The 14,080-nt window shown below is 47.1% G+C and overlaps 1 protein-coding gene across 1 annotated transcript in view; it reads left to right on the top strand.

Annotated features, from left to right (window-relative positions):
• LOC141172343 (carnitine O-palmitoyltransferase 1, liver isoform-like) overlaps positions 1–14,080 on the top strand; it is a 42,850-nt gene that overhangs the window by 5,192 nt on the left and 23,578 nt on the right. The window contains exon 2 of the mRNA XM_073656452.1: positions 11,061–11,129. Coding sequence (XP_073512553.1) covers positions 11,061–11,129 — 69 coding nt within the window. The remainder of the gene's footprint in view (positions 1–11,060; positions 11,130–14,080) is intronic.

Genomic DNA, 14,080 nt, shown 5'->3' with positions numbered 1-14,080 from the left:
GACCTCAGTCAGTGGCTCCCGCTGCTGGGAGCGGACGTGTTCCCGGCAGCGTGAGCTTACAGCAGCCATGCACAGCTGTCACATCTCCAGATGTGACAGCTGTGCATGGGAGATCAGCGCAGGAACGTGGACAGGTAACTATTATTTTTAGTAAACTAAGAATTAAATAAAATGGTGTGTTTTATTTCAAATAAATTATTTTTTTCTGTGTAGTGTGTTTTTTCTTTTTAACACTTTGTAGGTTAGTAATGGGGGTGTCTTATAGACGCCCATCATTACTAACCTGGGCTTCATGGCAGCTGGCGCTGACATGAACCCCAACCCTATTACCCCCTGCCACCGCACCAGGGCAGCGTGGAAGAGCGAGGCTAAGTGCCAGAATTGGCGCATCATATGGATGCGCCATTTCTGGGGCGGCTGACGGCTGGTGTTTCTAGCCTGGGAGGGGGCCATTATTCATGGCACCCTTCCTGGGCTATTAATATCAGCCCCCAGCTGTCTGCCTAGCCTTTGCTAGCTATTAAAATAGGGGGGACCCCACGTCATTTTTTTGGGGGGGGTCCCCCATTTTAATAGCTAGTAAAGGCTAGGTATTCAGCTGGGGGCTGATATTAGTAGCCTGGGAAGCTCCGTGGGTTTTACCCCCTTCCCAGGCTTCAAACATCTGCCCCAGCCGTCTGCTTAACCTCCGCTAGAGCCTAAAATTATGGGGGATCCCACGCCATTTTTTTTTTAAAATAAATTGTTTATTTTAACACTAAATGACATTTGAGTTAATAAAGATGCAGTCCCTAAATTATTATTTATTTTTTAATTAATTTTTCCCAAAACTTTTGATGTGGGCTTCGCCATATTTTTGTATGCCAGCCAGGTACAGCATCCAGCTTCTATGAATGCGCCATTTTCCGGGGCGGCTGCGGACTGCAATTTTCAGCGGGGGGGGGGGGGGGGGGTGGCAGAAAGCTTGGGACTCCCTGCGCTGCAGATTCCATCCCCCAGCTGCCTAGTTGTACCTGGCTGGACACAAAAGTAGGGAGAAGCTCCACGTTTTTTTTTTTTTTAATTATTTCAGGAAATTCATGAAATAATTAAAAAAAAATTGATGTGGGGCTTCGCCCTATATTTGTGTCCAGTCAGGTACAGCAGGCAGGAACGGGCTGCCCCCAACCAACAGCTGCCTATTTGTACCTGGTTGGACACACCAATATAGGGAAGCCCTTTTTTTCTTAATTATTCCATGAATTTCATGAAATAATTTTAAAAAAAAAATACGTGGGGCTTCGCCGTATTTTTGTGTCCAGCCAGGTACAACTAGGCAGCTGGGGGCTGGAATCTGCAGCGCAGGGAGGCCCAAGCTTTCTGGGCCCCACCCTCTGCAAATTGCAGTCTGCAGCCGCCCCGGAAAATGGCGCGTTCATAGAAGCGCCATCTTCTGGCGCTGTACCCAACTCATCCAGGGCCCTGGTGCGGTGGCTCACTGGGTAATAAAGGGGTTAAGGCCAGCTTGGCATTATCAGCTGGCCCTAAGCCCGAAATTCATGGGGTCACGCCAATATTAGACATGACCACCATGAATTTCTAGTAAAGTATTTAAAAAAAACACAAACACCCAGAAAAAAGTCCTTTAATTGAAATAAAGACACAATTCTTTATTGTTCTAAATTAAACCATACTTACCATCACGCCCATTCCAGCTGAAGCCAACGATCTCCTGCAATAAAAGAAAAATAATAAAGCAACCTCATCCTTACCTTTCCATGGTTCCCACGACAGCTTCAGCTCTGCTACATCGAGATGACAGGCCGGACCGCAGCAGAACGCTGCCATCCAGCCTGTCATCCCGCAGACACTGAGAAGTGCAGGGTTGCTTGCGCTCCTCAGTGTCAGGCTGTGACGGCATCCAGATGAGCCGAGGTCATGTCCAATGAACTCAGCTCACCTCATGCACGTCACTGACAGCGTGGGAAAATTCTCCTGCACTCAGCGTGAGAATTCTCCCACGCTGTCAGTGACATACATGAGGTGAGGTCATGTCCAATGAACTCCGCTCACCTCATGCACGTCACTGACAGCGTGGGAAAATTCTCCTGCACTCAGCGCTTCAGCGTGAGAATTTTCCCACGCTGTCAGTGACGTGCATGAGGTGCGCCGAGTTCATTGGACATGACCTCGGCTCATCTGGATGCCGTCACAGCCAGACACTGAGTAGCGCAAGCATGCCTGCGCTTCTCAGTGTCTGCGGGATGACAGGCTGGATGGCAGCGTTCTGCTGCGGTCCAGCCTGTCATCTCAATGTAGCAGAGCTGAAGCTGTCCTGGGAACCATGGAAGGGTAAGGATGAGGTTGCTTTATTATTTTACTTTTATTGCAGGAGATCGTTGGCTTCAGCTGGAATGGGCGTGACGGTAAGTATGGTTTAATTTAGAACAATAAAGAATTGTGTGTTTATTTCAATTAAAGGACTTTTTTCTGGGTGTTTGTGTTTTTTTTAAATACTTTACTAGAAATTCATGGTGGTCATGTCTAATATTGGCGTGACCCCATGAATTTCGGGCTTAGGGCCAGCTGATAATGCCAAGCTGGCCTTAACCCCTTTATTACCCAGTGAGCCACCGCACCAGGGCCCTGGATGAGTTGGGTACAGCGCCAGAAGATGGCGCTTCTATGAACGCGCCATTTTCCGGGGCGGCTGCGGACTGCAATTTGCAGCGGGTGGGGCCCAGAAAGCTTGGGCCTCCCTGCGCTGCAGATTCCATCCCCCAGCTGCCTAGTTGTACCTGGCTGGACACAAAAATAGGGCGAAGCTCCACGTATTTTTTTTTTAAATTCATGAAATTCATGGAATAATTAAGAAAAAAAGGGCTTCCCTATATTGTTGTGTCCGGCCAGGTACAAATAGGCAGCTCGTGGTTGGGGGCAGCCCGTTCCTGCCTGCTGTACCTGGCTGGACCCAAATATAGTGCGAAGCCCCACATCAATTTTTTTTAATTATTTCATGAATTTCCTGAAATAATTTTAAAAAAAATTGACGTGGGGCTTCGCACTATATTTGTGTCCAGCCAGGTACAGCAGGCAGGAACGGGCTGCCCCCAACCACGAGCTGCCTATTTGTACCTGGTTGGACACAACAATATAGGGAAGCCCTTTTTTCTTAATTATTTCATGAATTTCATGAAATAATTAAAAAAAAAAAAATACGTGAAGCTTCTCTCTATTTTTGTGTCCAGCCAGGTACAACTAGGCAGCTGGGGGATGGAATCTGCAGCGCAGGGAGGCCCAAGCTTTCTGCCACCCCCGCTGAAAATTGCAGTCCGCAGCCACCCCGGAAAATGACGCGTTCATAGAAGCTGGATGCTGTACCTGGCTGGCATACAAAAATATGGCGAAGCCCACGTCAAAAGTTTTGGGAAAAATTAATTAAAAAATAAATAATAATTTAGGGACTGCATCTTTATTAACTCCTCAAATGTCATTTAGTGTTAAAATAAAGGATTTATTTAAAAAAAAATTGATGTGGGGCTTCGCCCTATATTTGTGTCCAGCCAGGTACAGCAGGCAGGAACGGGCTGCCCCCAACCACCAGCTGCCTATTTGTACCTGGTTGGACACAACAATATAGGGAAGCCCTTTTTTTCTTAATTATTCCATGAATTTCATGAAATAATTAAAAAAAAAATGCGTGGGGCTTCGCCCTATTTTTGTGCCCAGCCAGGTACAACTAGGCAGCTGGGAGCTGGAATCCGCAGCCCTGGGAGGCCCAAGCTTTCTGGGCCCCACCCGCTGCAAATTGCAGTCCGCAGCCGCCCCAGAAAATGGCGCGTTCATCGAAGCGCCATCTTCTGGCGCTGTACCCAACTCATCCAGGGCCCTGGGGCGGTGGCTCACTGGGTAATAAAGGGGTTAAGGCCAGCTTGGCATTATCAGCTGGCCCTAAGCCCGAAATTCATGGGGTCACGCCAATATTAGACATGACCACCATGAATTTCTAGTAAAGTATTTAAAAAAACACAACACCCAGAATAAAGTCCTTTAATTGAAATAAACACACAATTCTTTATTGTTCTAAATTAAACTATACTTACCATCACGCCCATTCCAGCTGAAGCCAACGATCTCCTGCAATAAAAGTAAAATAATAAAGCAACCTCATCCTTACCTTTCCATGGTTCCCACGACAGCTTCAGCTCTGCTACATCGAGATGACAGGCTGGACTGCAGCAGAACGCTGCCATTCAGCCTGTCATCCCGCAGACACTGAGAAGCGCAGGCATGCTTGCGCTCCTCAGTGTCTCTCTGTGACGTCATCCAGATGAGCCGAGGTCATGTCCAATGAACTCAGCTCACCTCATGCACGTCACTGACAGCGTGGGAAAATTCTCACGCTGAAGCGCTGAGTGCAGGAGAATCTTCCCACGCTGTCAGTGACGTGCATGAGGTGAGGTCATGTCCAATGAACTCAGCTCACCTCATGCACGTCACTGACAGCGTGGGAAAATTCTCCTGCACTCAGCGCTTCAGCGTGAGAATTTTCCCACGCTGTCAGTGACGTGCATGAGGTGAGCTGAGTTCATTGGACATGACCTCACCTCATGTATGTCACTGACAGCGTGGGAGAATTCTCACGCTGAAGCGCTGAGTGCAGGAGAATTTTCCCACGCTGTCAGTGACGTGCATGAGGTGAGCTGAGTTCATTAGACATGAGCTCACCTCATGCACGTCACTGACAGCGTGGGAAAATTCTCCTGCACTCAGCGCTTCAGCGTGAGAATTTTCCCACGCTGTCAGTGACGTGCATGAGGTGAGCTGAGTTCATTGGACATGACCTCGGCTCATCTTTATGCCGTCACAGCCAGACACTGAGGAGCGCAAGCATGCCTGTGCTTCTCAGTGTCTGCGGGATGACAGGCTGGATGACAGCTTTCTGCTGCGGTCCAGCCTGTCGTCTCGATGTAGCATAGCTGGAGCCGTCGTGGGAACCATGGAAAGGTAAGGATGAGGTTGCTTTATTATTTTTCTTTTATTGCAGGAGATCGTTGGCTTCAGCTGGAATGGGCGTGACTGTAAGTATGGTTTAATTTAGAAGAATAAAGAATTGTGTCTTTATTTCAATTAAAGGACTTTATTCTGGGTGTTTGTGTTTTTTTTTAACTTTGACAATGGGGTTAGTAATGGGGGTGTCTTATAGACGCCTCTCCATTACTAACCTGGGCTTGCTGTCAGCTGGCATTATAAGCTGACATCAACCCCAGCCCTATTACCCCACTGCCACCGCTACAGGGCAGTGGGAAGAGCGAGGCTAAGTGCCAGAATTGGCGCATCCTATGGATGCGCCATTTCTGGGGGAGCTGACGGCTGGTGTTTCTGGCCAGGGAGGGGGCCAATATTCATGGCACCCTTCGTGGGCTATTAAAATCAGCCCCCAGCTGTCTGCCTAGCCTTTGCTAGCTATTAAATTAGGGGGGACCCCACGTTATTTTTTTTGGGGGGTTCCCCCATTTTAATAGCTAGTAAAGGCTAGGTATTCAGCTGGGGGCTGATATTAGTAGCCTGGGAAGCTCCGTGGGTATTACCCCCTTCCCAGGCTTCAAACATTTGCCCCAGCTGTCTGCTTAACCTCCGCTAGAGCCTAAAATTAAGGGGAACCCCACGCCAATTTTTTTTTAAATAAATCCTTTATTTTAACACTAAATGACAAGTACAGTAATCAACACTGTCACTGTACTTCATATATATCTGACTGACATGTTTCTATCTATCTAATCTATGTGTGATTCTCTATTCTTTCTATTCTAAATTGTCGGGTACCGGTGTATGCCGCTGCTGAATTGCCGGCCGGCTTTTTTAAAGAGACGGTGCATGAAAACACTATTATTTTTTTAAATAAATCCTTTACACTAAATGACAAGTTCTGTAAGCAACACTGTCACTGTACTTCATATATATGTGACTGACATGTTTCTATCTATCTAATCTATGTGTGAAGCTCTATTCTGTCTGTTATAAATTGTCGGGTACAGATGCTGAATTGCCGGCCGGCTTTTTTAAAGAGACGGTGCATGAAAACACTATTATTTTTTTAAATAAATCCTTTACACTAAATGACAAGTTCTGTAAGCAACACTGTCACTGTACTTCATATATATGTGACTGACATGTTTCTATCTATCTAATCTATGTGTGAAGCTCTATTCTGTCTGTTATAAATTGTCGGGTACAGTACAGATGCTGAATTGCCGGCCGGCTTTTTTAAAGAGACGGTGCACGAAAACACTAATATTTTTTTAAATAAATCCTTTATACTAAATGACAAGTTCTGTAAGCAACACTGTCACTGTACTTCATATATGTGTTACTGACATGTTTCTATCTATCTAATCTATGTGTGAAGCTCTATTCTTTCTGTTGTAAATTGTCGGGTACCGGTGAATGCCGCTGATGAATTGCCGGCTTTTCATGTCATTCTACATTATTCTTAGTTGTTTTACTTCATGTAGAATTAACCTACAAGGAAAGAAAGGGTTTATTTTCATTCCGATATTTGTGTCCCATTGACTTGCATTGGTTTCCGGTATCGGAATCGGCGATATCCGATACTTTTTGGGTATCGGCCCGATCCAATCCGATACGATATTTCCTGATATCGGAAGGTATCGCTCAACATCAGACCAAAGCACAGATTTCCACTGGTCTAATGTCCATTCCTTGTGTTCTTTAGCCCAAACAAGTCTCTCCTGCTTGCTGCCTGTCCTTAGCAGTGGTTTCCTAGCAGCTATTTTACCATGAAGGCCTGCTGCACAAAGTCTCCTCTTAACAGTTGTAGAGATGTCTGCTGCTAGAACTCTGTGTGGCATTGACCTGGTCTCTAATCTGAGATGCTGCTAACCTGCGATTTCTGAGGCTGGTGACTCGGATAAACCTATCCTCAGAAGCAGAGGTGACTCTTGGTCTTCCTTTCCTGGGGCGGTCCTCATGTGAGCCAGCTTCTTTGTAGTGCTTGATGGTTTTTGCAACTGCACTTGGGGACACTTTCAAAGTTTGCCAAATTTTTCAGACTGACTGACCTTCATTTCTTAAAGTAATGATAGCCACTAGTTTTTCTTTACTTAGCTGCTTTTTTCTTGCCATAATATAAATTCTAACAGTCTATTCCGTAGGACTATCAGCTGTGTATCCACCTGACTTCTCCACAACACAACTGATGGTCCCAACCCCATTTATAAGGCAAGAAATCCCACTTATTAAACCTGACAGGGCACACCTGTGAAGTGAAAACCATTTCCGGTGACTACCTCTTGAAGCTCATCAAGAGAATGCCAAGAGTGTGCAAAGCAGTCATCATAGCAAAAGGTGGCTACTTTAAAGAACCTAGAATATAATAAGACATATTTTCAGTTGTTTCACACTTTTTTGTTAAGTATATAATTCCACATGTGTTAATTCATAGTTTTGATGCCTTCAGTGTGACTGTACAATTTTCAAAGTCATGAAAATACAGAAAAATCTTTAAATGAGAAGGTGTGTCCAAACTTTTGGTCTGTACTGTATGTGACATGGTTCCCCCGTACTCATGCACACCCAACTGTTCTTTGGTGCTCTATGGTGAGAAGGGAGTGAGCCGCTGCCAGACAGCTCTGATCGGAGTTATCTTCCATGAGAATGGGCTAGTGCACATGGGGACCCCTGCCTACTTGTTAGATGTTTGTGTACAATCCGTATGTTCAGAGCCCCTTCCTATAAAGTGTACAGATGTTTTTTCGTTTGTCTGTTTTTATTAGTTTTCAAGGCAATAAAACTTGGCTAGGAATCCACAAGACAAAGCGGTAATAAACTAGAACATCAATAGTGATAAAAGGAGACAAATTACAAAGTTATTATCGGATTATTTGTCACAAAGCACAGTACATACATGCTTATTGTTAATATACAGACTAGGCCCAACTTAATGTTTCTTTTTTCATCTCCATCTGCACTTTTGGCCTTCCCATTCAGTTATGTGCACCATTCTTACACCACTAAAACTACATTTCCCAGCAGTACTTGTTTGTGTTCAGTGCTACAGACCCCTTACTCCTCCTCCTCTCCTGTGTGCTCTTGACTAGTCTCATCTGAATTATCAAGCTAATCTAAAATGTAGAGTTCCCCTTATGCTCCTGTGCGCCCGATTGTATCTTCTGCCACCTACATCAGTATAGCTGCAGTTGGGTTTTACATCATCGATAGCTCAACTCCTGTGCTCCCCTCACAATGGAGGAGCTTGTAAAAAGTAGGCAGTGCCGAGCGGAGTTATGTTTATTTCTTGCAGCAGCGGACTGATCAGTGATGTGAAAATGCAAATTCTGCTGTATTGATGCATATGGCAAAAGATAATCCTCTGCCATGTGCATCAAATACCGCAGCAACAAGCACAGCTCTGCACTGCCATTATTGAAGTGTGGGAGTTGAGCTCTGCTAGAAACCAGCTAACAATGATGAGAAAACATGCGTGCAGCTATACTGATGTAGACAGCAGGAGATAAAATCTGTCTAACTGATTTCAGCGCCTGTATCAAATCTCCTTCAAGGACGCAGGATGACTTGAGTCATTAGACTTCACATCCTAAAAGCTGTTCTAGAGTACACACGTGTGCATGGGGGAAAATGGAAATTGTGGGGCTTTATTTATTTATTTTTTTACATGTCAGTTTTTTGGAAAAATTAAGTATGTGGAAAATGGCCCAAAGAACCCTCGTGGTCTGGAAATAATGGGAAAATCTGCCCTTTTTTACTCACATGTACGCTATAGTTTTTTTGCCTTGCATTTTTTGAAAATCTAATGAATGGTGAAAAAAAAAAGCATATTTAATGCAACAGCTTTTCTGCCAACTTTTTTTTTTTTTGCCATGTGTGAACAGACCTTTACCGATCTGTACCATTCTGAGGTTGTGTGCATTAGTGCTGGGATATATAAAGACACAGCTAAATATCAGTATACCTGCGCTCCAATACTACCCATGTTATGCCGGTTACCTGGACACATGGCTGTAGCACTTCATTAGGACCCTCCGCAGTGTACAGAGTGGGGTGAGTTCTTGTATTTCCTGCCATTGTGTCTCTATCCCTCAAATTGCTTTTTTTTCTCGTTTCCCTTTTTTGTCTTCGCTTCGGATGTCAAAAAGTTGCATCATTTAATGTTTACGAAGTTAGAGGGAATAAATCCGCTCACAAAATGAGTTAATTTGCTTCAATTCTATACGACAAGTTCGCTCACGCTCCAGGTCAACGCAGAATGAGTCTTGGTGTTGGAGCGGGCACGCTGTACATTACCCTCTTTCAGGCCCATGAGTTCTGGAGGATTTGAGCGACACATACTCTGCCCCTTTCTTCCACATATCTGCTGTGTGTGAACATGCACTAAATCTGCTACCGAATATTAGGGTAAGGGCTCAATTACACATCAGTTTTTCCCAGATAGCACTGTACCTATGACAGTCTGTGGAGCTGTTCACACGGAAGATTTTTTTTCTCAGACCTAACAGTCCGTGCAAAATAGGCGAGACCTGTGCGATACTGATCTGAGTGCAGGATCAAAATCTGCAATGCGAGTCAGTGTGCCCGGGGAAAAAATCAGACAGCACTAGGAAGCCATGTGTGTGCTGTCCGTTTTTCAGTGACGGATAGTTAGAAGGGGGAGGGAAGACCGGACCCGACTCCCGGACCCATGAGCTCTGTATAACCACCACTGATTGGCAACTGTCTGTGTGCACTGTGCATAGGCAGAAAGCAGCCAATCAGAGGTGTGGGCAGGGTTATGCAGACCTCAGCATTCTGAGCACTGCTAGATCTGCAGCAGAGAAAACAGGGATTTTATCAACACTACAGCAAGCAGCCCAGTAAGTGACACATCACTGGAATCGGGGTCTCAGCCCCTACATCATGCTGCTCTCAGATTGGGAAGCAATAACCTGGTGACAGATTCCCTTTAAAAAAAATAAATAATTTTTGAGTCTCCTTAGGGAACTTGAGGCAGTGATTATTTGAACGTTTTTACTATATACTGCAATACTTTAGCAGACCCCTCCTGTCTACCAGTGCAAGCTATTGCCACCCTGCAGGTTGGGGCAGTGAGCACCAGAATGGATGTCCATCATCAGGAATGCGTCATTTAAATGCCTCTGTCAGACTAACAGCGGTGATCAGAGCTGGCTCCCATCACTGCTGTTACAGGCAATTGCTAGCTGTATAAGACAGCTGGCATCTGCCCGCTTCATACTCCCGCACCTGATACTTCTATGTCCTGGGAAAGTGTAAAAGTCTGCAGGGGATATACTCAGATCTTGAAGGGCTTAAGTGATCTCCCATCTTCTTATTGGACTGGCTTCAGTGGACATTGATTATTTTTTACCTCTAATGCTATTGTTTAATATTTTTATTGTGATGAAAATTAGGAAAGCCTTTTAAAAAAACAAAAAAAAAAAACAAACTTACCTTGCACATATCAGTTGCCAGAGGGGGAAGGAATTGTCTCTGAGATTAACAGCTCTAAGGGGGAAAGGCACAGAAACAAAATGATACTAGAACCATTGTATATTATTTTAAATCCATTTTACTCCGATTTATATAAGATGTAAGGTTGTATAAGAGGGGACTTTATTATCGGCTGCCAGAGGGGGAAGGAGACTAGTCTTTCGAGATCTAACTGGCAACAGATTAACCGCTCCAAAGGGGGAAAACATTTAGACAAAATGATTCTAGAACCATTGTATATTGTTTTGAAAAAGTTTACACCTGTATATAAGATGTAAGAGGGTACTTTATTTCCAGCTGCCAGAGGGGGAAGGAGACTAATTCTCTCTTGAGCACTCGCTGGTAATAGATTAACCGCTCCAAAAGGGGACCACATATAGGCAAAATGATACTAGAACCATTGTATATTATTGTGTAACAGTTTACAACCGTATATACCCATCTTACACCAGTGTATATACCCTGTATACTAGGTAGTGTGGATTTCCATCTGGAAAAAAAAATTCTTATTGAATATTCTTTCAATATCCTGTATATCATTTTTTTTCCCCCCCAAGGTAAGAGCAAAGAAGCCGAAATTAAAAGAATCAACAAGGAGCTGGCCAATATCAGGTCGAAATTTAAAGGTGAGGGAGCCACCATGTAGGTTATTTTGGGGAGCGCTGCATTTACTGTATGCTAAATGTATAGTAGTCTAAGCTTGGGCCAAAACTTGCAAGTCTTATTTCTCTATCGCTTCATTGGGGGACACAGGACCATGGGTGTTTGCTGCTGTCGCTAGGAGGTTGACACTATGCTAAAAAAGGAAAATGGCTCCTCCGCAGTATGCACCCACCTACAGGCACCAAGCTCACCAGTTTAAGCTTAGTGTCTGTAGGAGGTAGACCTGGATCTTTACTGATCCAACCCTGTTGTGTTTTATTAATGTTTGTTTTTTCTCTTTCAGATACAGCTCTTCAGACTAACAGGGCACATTGCGTCCCCTGTTAACCCACTAGCGACCGAGAGAGCAATGTGGCTACCCCCACATCGACCACTCTCGGACCCGCTGGGCAGGACTTATCCCCTGTCTTCTTAGGGTGTCTCAGGGTGATTTCGGTGGCCAGTCCTAGCCTGTTCCCCACCCCAGCCCCCTCCTCGGAGCGGCCTGGGAGGGAGACGGTGGTCCCTGCGGGTGACCTTCCCCCAGTTTTCTGGGGTTGACACCGTCTCCTGCATTGTCCAGGACCGGACAGTGCGGGAAGGAGGAAAAGCCAGGATCCCCCCCCCCCCTATCCAGGAAGGGGGGAGACCATCCTCAGGAGGTGAAAGGAACGGACGATTACCGGACCCTGCCTTTCAGCTGCAGGTACCAGCCCCCTGGTCCTCTCCCCTCCCCCTCTCACCAAACATGGCGCTTAACAGCGCTTCCCTGGGTCACTTTCTCCTTCTTCTCCCTTATGCTTTTCTCCGACGGGGGGGGCGTGTCCCGTGGGCGGTCCCGCTCCGACGCCCATACGCCCCCTCCTATTCGACCAATCAGGGCCGAGGGTCATAGTGACGCTTCCGTCACGCCCTCGTGCCTTCCGCGGACCTATCATCGGGGGGCCTCTCAGGCCCGTCCCCCTTCCCATCTGCCTATCGGAGCCTCGCGCGCTCCGTCATCAACGAGCGTCCTCTACACCGACGCCATCACTGGGCCGCACGCAGCTCCCTACTCCGGCGGCACCTACTACGACCCGCTCCAACCTCACCTTCAGAGCCTTCAGGGGGACACGGGACCGCTTCTCTGCAGGATCGGGTAGGCTCTGTCCTAACACAAGGCCCCCATCCCTCCCTGCTCACAGCGCTCCCCTCTGCAGTATCCCTGCTCAGGCACATATGCCCAAACCCAGGGAGCCCTCAGTCCGTCCCTCTCACATAGTCACATACTACGCCTGTGCTCTTTGCGGTACTAAGTGGCCCGCGGGTCTCACTACGGCCTTCTGCTCGACCTGCAAATCTCCCGCCATGCTGGCACCCCAAGATCTCCCCGCCGCTCAGGACGTGGTAACCCCCCTCCCCTCCGGAGTGGGCTGTTGCTATGTCACAGTCTGTCTCTGACCTCACCAAGGTTTCTCAATCTCTGGTGCAGGTCTTAGGCAAACGTTCTGGCAAGCGTTCTATGTTATCCACTGCCACCAGCGCTCCGAATGTCCCCACAGACTATTCGCAGGCACCCCTGCCCCCTCCTCACAGGGGCAGACTGTCAGCACGTTCTCAGAAACGGATTCACGCAAGGTCATCCTCCAGCTCTCCAGACTCCAAGATGCTCCCTGCGTCTCACACCTCCTCCCCGGAGGTCGCCCCGGGATCTAACTCTGCTTCAGATTCAGACTCCGGTTCTGACTCTGACCAGTATTCCAAGGTCCAGGACATGATAGACAGCCTTATAATGGCTGTCAATCAGACTCTGCACGTTACAGAAGACGAGAGCCCGTCCCGGGACTACTCAGTTTCCTTCAAAAAGATTAAGCGTCCCGCACGCACTTTTTCTAACCATGCAGAATTTGACAGCGTTTTTCAAAAGCAGTGGGAGCATCCAGAAAAGCGCTTTACAGGAAAGAAACAGTTAAACGTCCTATACCCGTTTAACCACGACCTTTTCAGCAAATGGACGGAGTCCCCATCTGTGGATCCTCCCGTCTCTCGCCTTTCCGCCAAGACGGTACTGTCTCTTCCGGATGGTTCCTCCCTTAAGGATACCACGGATAGACATGTTGAGGCCCTCTCTAAGTCAGCCTTTGAGGCTGCGGGCACCTCTCTTTGCCCTTCCTTCGCCTCAACTTGGGTATCAAAGGCGGTGTCCGCATGGGCCAGACAGGGCATCCTAGCAGGGGCCTCCCCGGACGATCTGGCCGACTTAGCTGATCAAATTGGCCACGCCGGGAAATATCTGCTTACGGCGTCCCTCGACTCCGCTGCTTGCTCAGCCCGGGTTTCCAGTAATCTCGTTGCCTAACGTAGAATTCTTTGGCTTAAAGCCTGGAACGCCGACCCAGCTTCCAAAAGATCTCTAACTAATCTTCCTTTTCAAGGTTCCAGGCTGGGGGTAAGAGCACCTCCCTCCCCCAGCCCAGACCCAAACGCCCTTTTCCTAGGAGACGCCCCCTTCAGTTCCGGTCCTTTCGTCAGTTCGCTCAACCGAACCCCTCCTCTCAACAGGACCGTACTCCAGCACAGCGGGACAACAGTAAACCCTCCTTTAGGCCCACACCTAACTGGCGCCCAAAGAGTCGCTCCTCCAAGTCCTCTGGATCACGATCTCGATCCAACAGGTTTTCCTCAACATGATGGGTCACTCCCACCTGGGACTTCTCCCAGGGTGGGCGGCCGTCTCCTTCTGTTCACAGATTCTTGGCTCCCGGCAATAGAGGATGCCTGGGTCAAAGAAATTGTGACTTCCGGCTACAAAATAGAGTTCGATTCCAGCCCACGATCACGTTTTCTCAGGTCCCGCCCCCCACAACCATCTCTGCTTCCCGGTTTCCTCCAACTTTCACTTCCCTTCTACTCTAAGGAGTCATAGTCCTGGTTCCCGTGGTCTTCTCTTCACACC

This window comes from Phyllobates terribilis, unplaced genomic scaffold, assembly GCF_046119375.1.
Source record: "Phyllobates terribilis strain yellow unplaced genomic scaffold, ASM4611937v1 Scaffold_12__6_contigs__length_324123572, whole genome shotgun sequence".
In the NCBI taxonomy this organism is placed as follows: domain Eukaryota; kingdom Metazoa; phylum Chordata; class Amphibia; order Anura; family Dendrobatidae; genus Phyllobates; species Phyllobates terribilis.
This window is presented reverse-complemented; position numbering and strand designations above follow the sequence as displayed.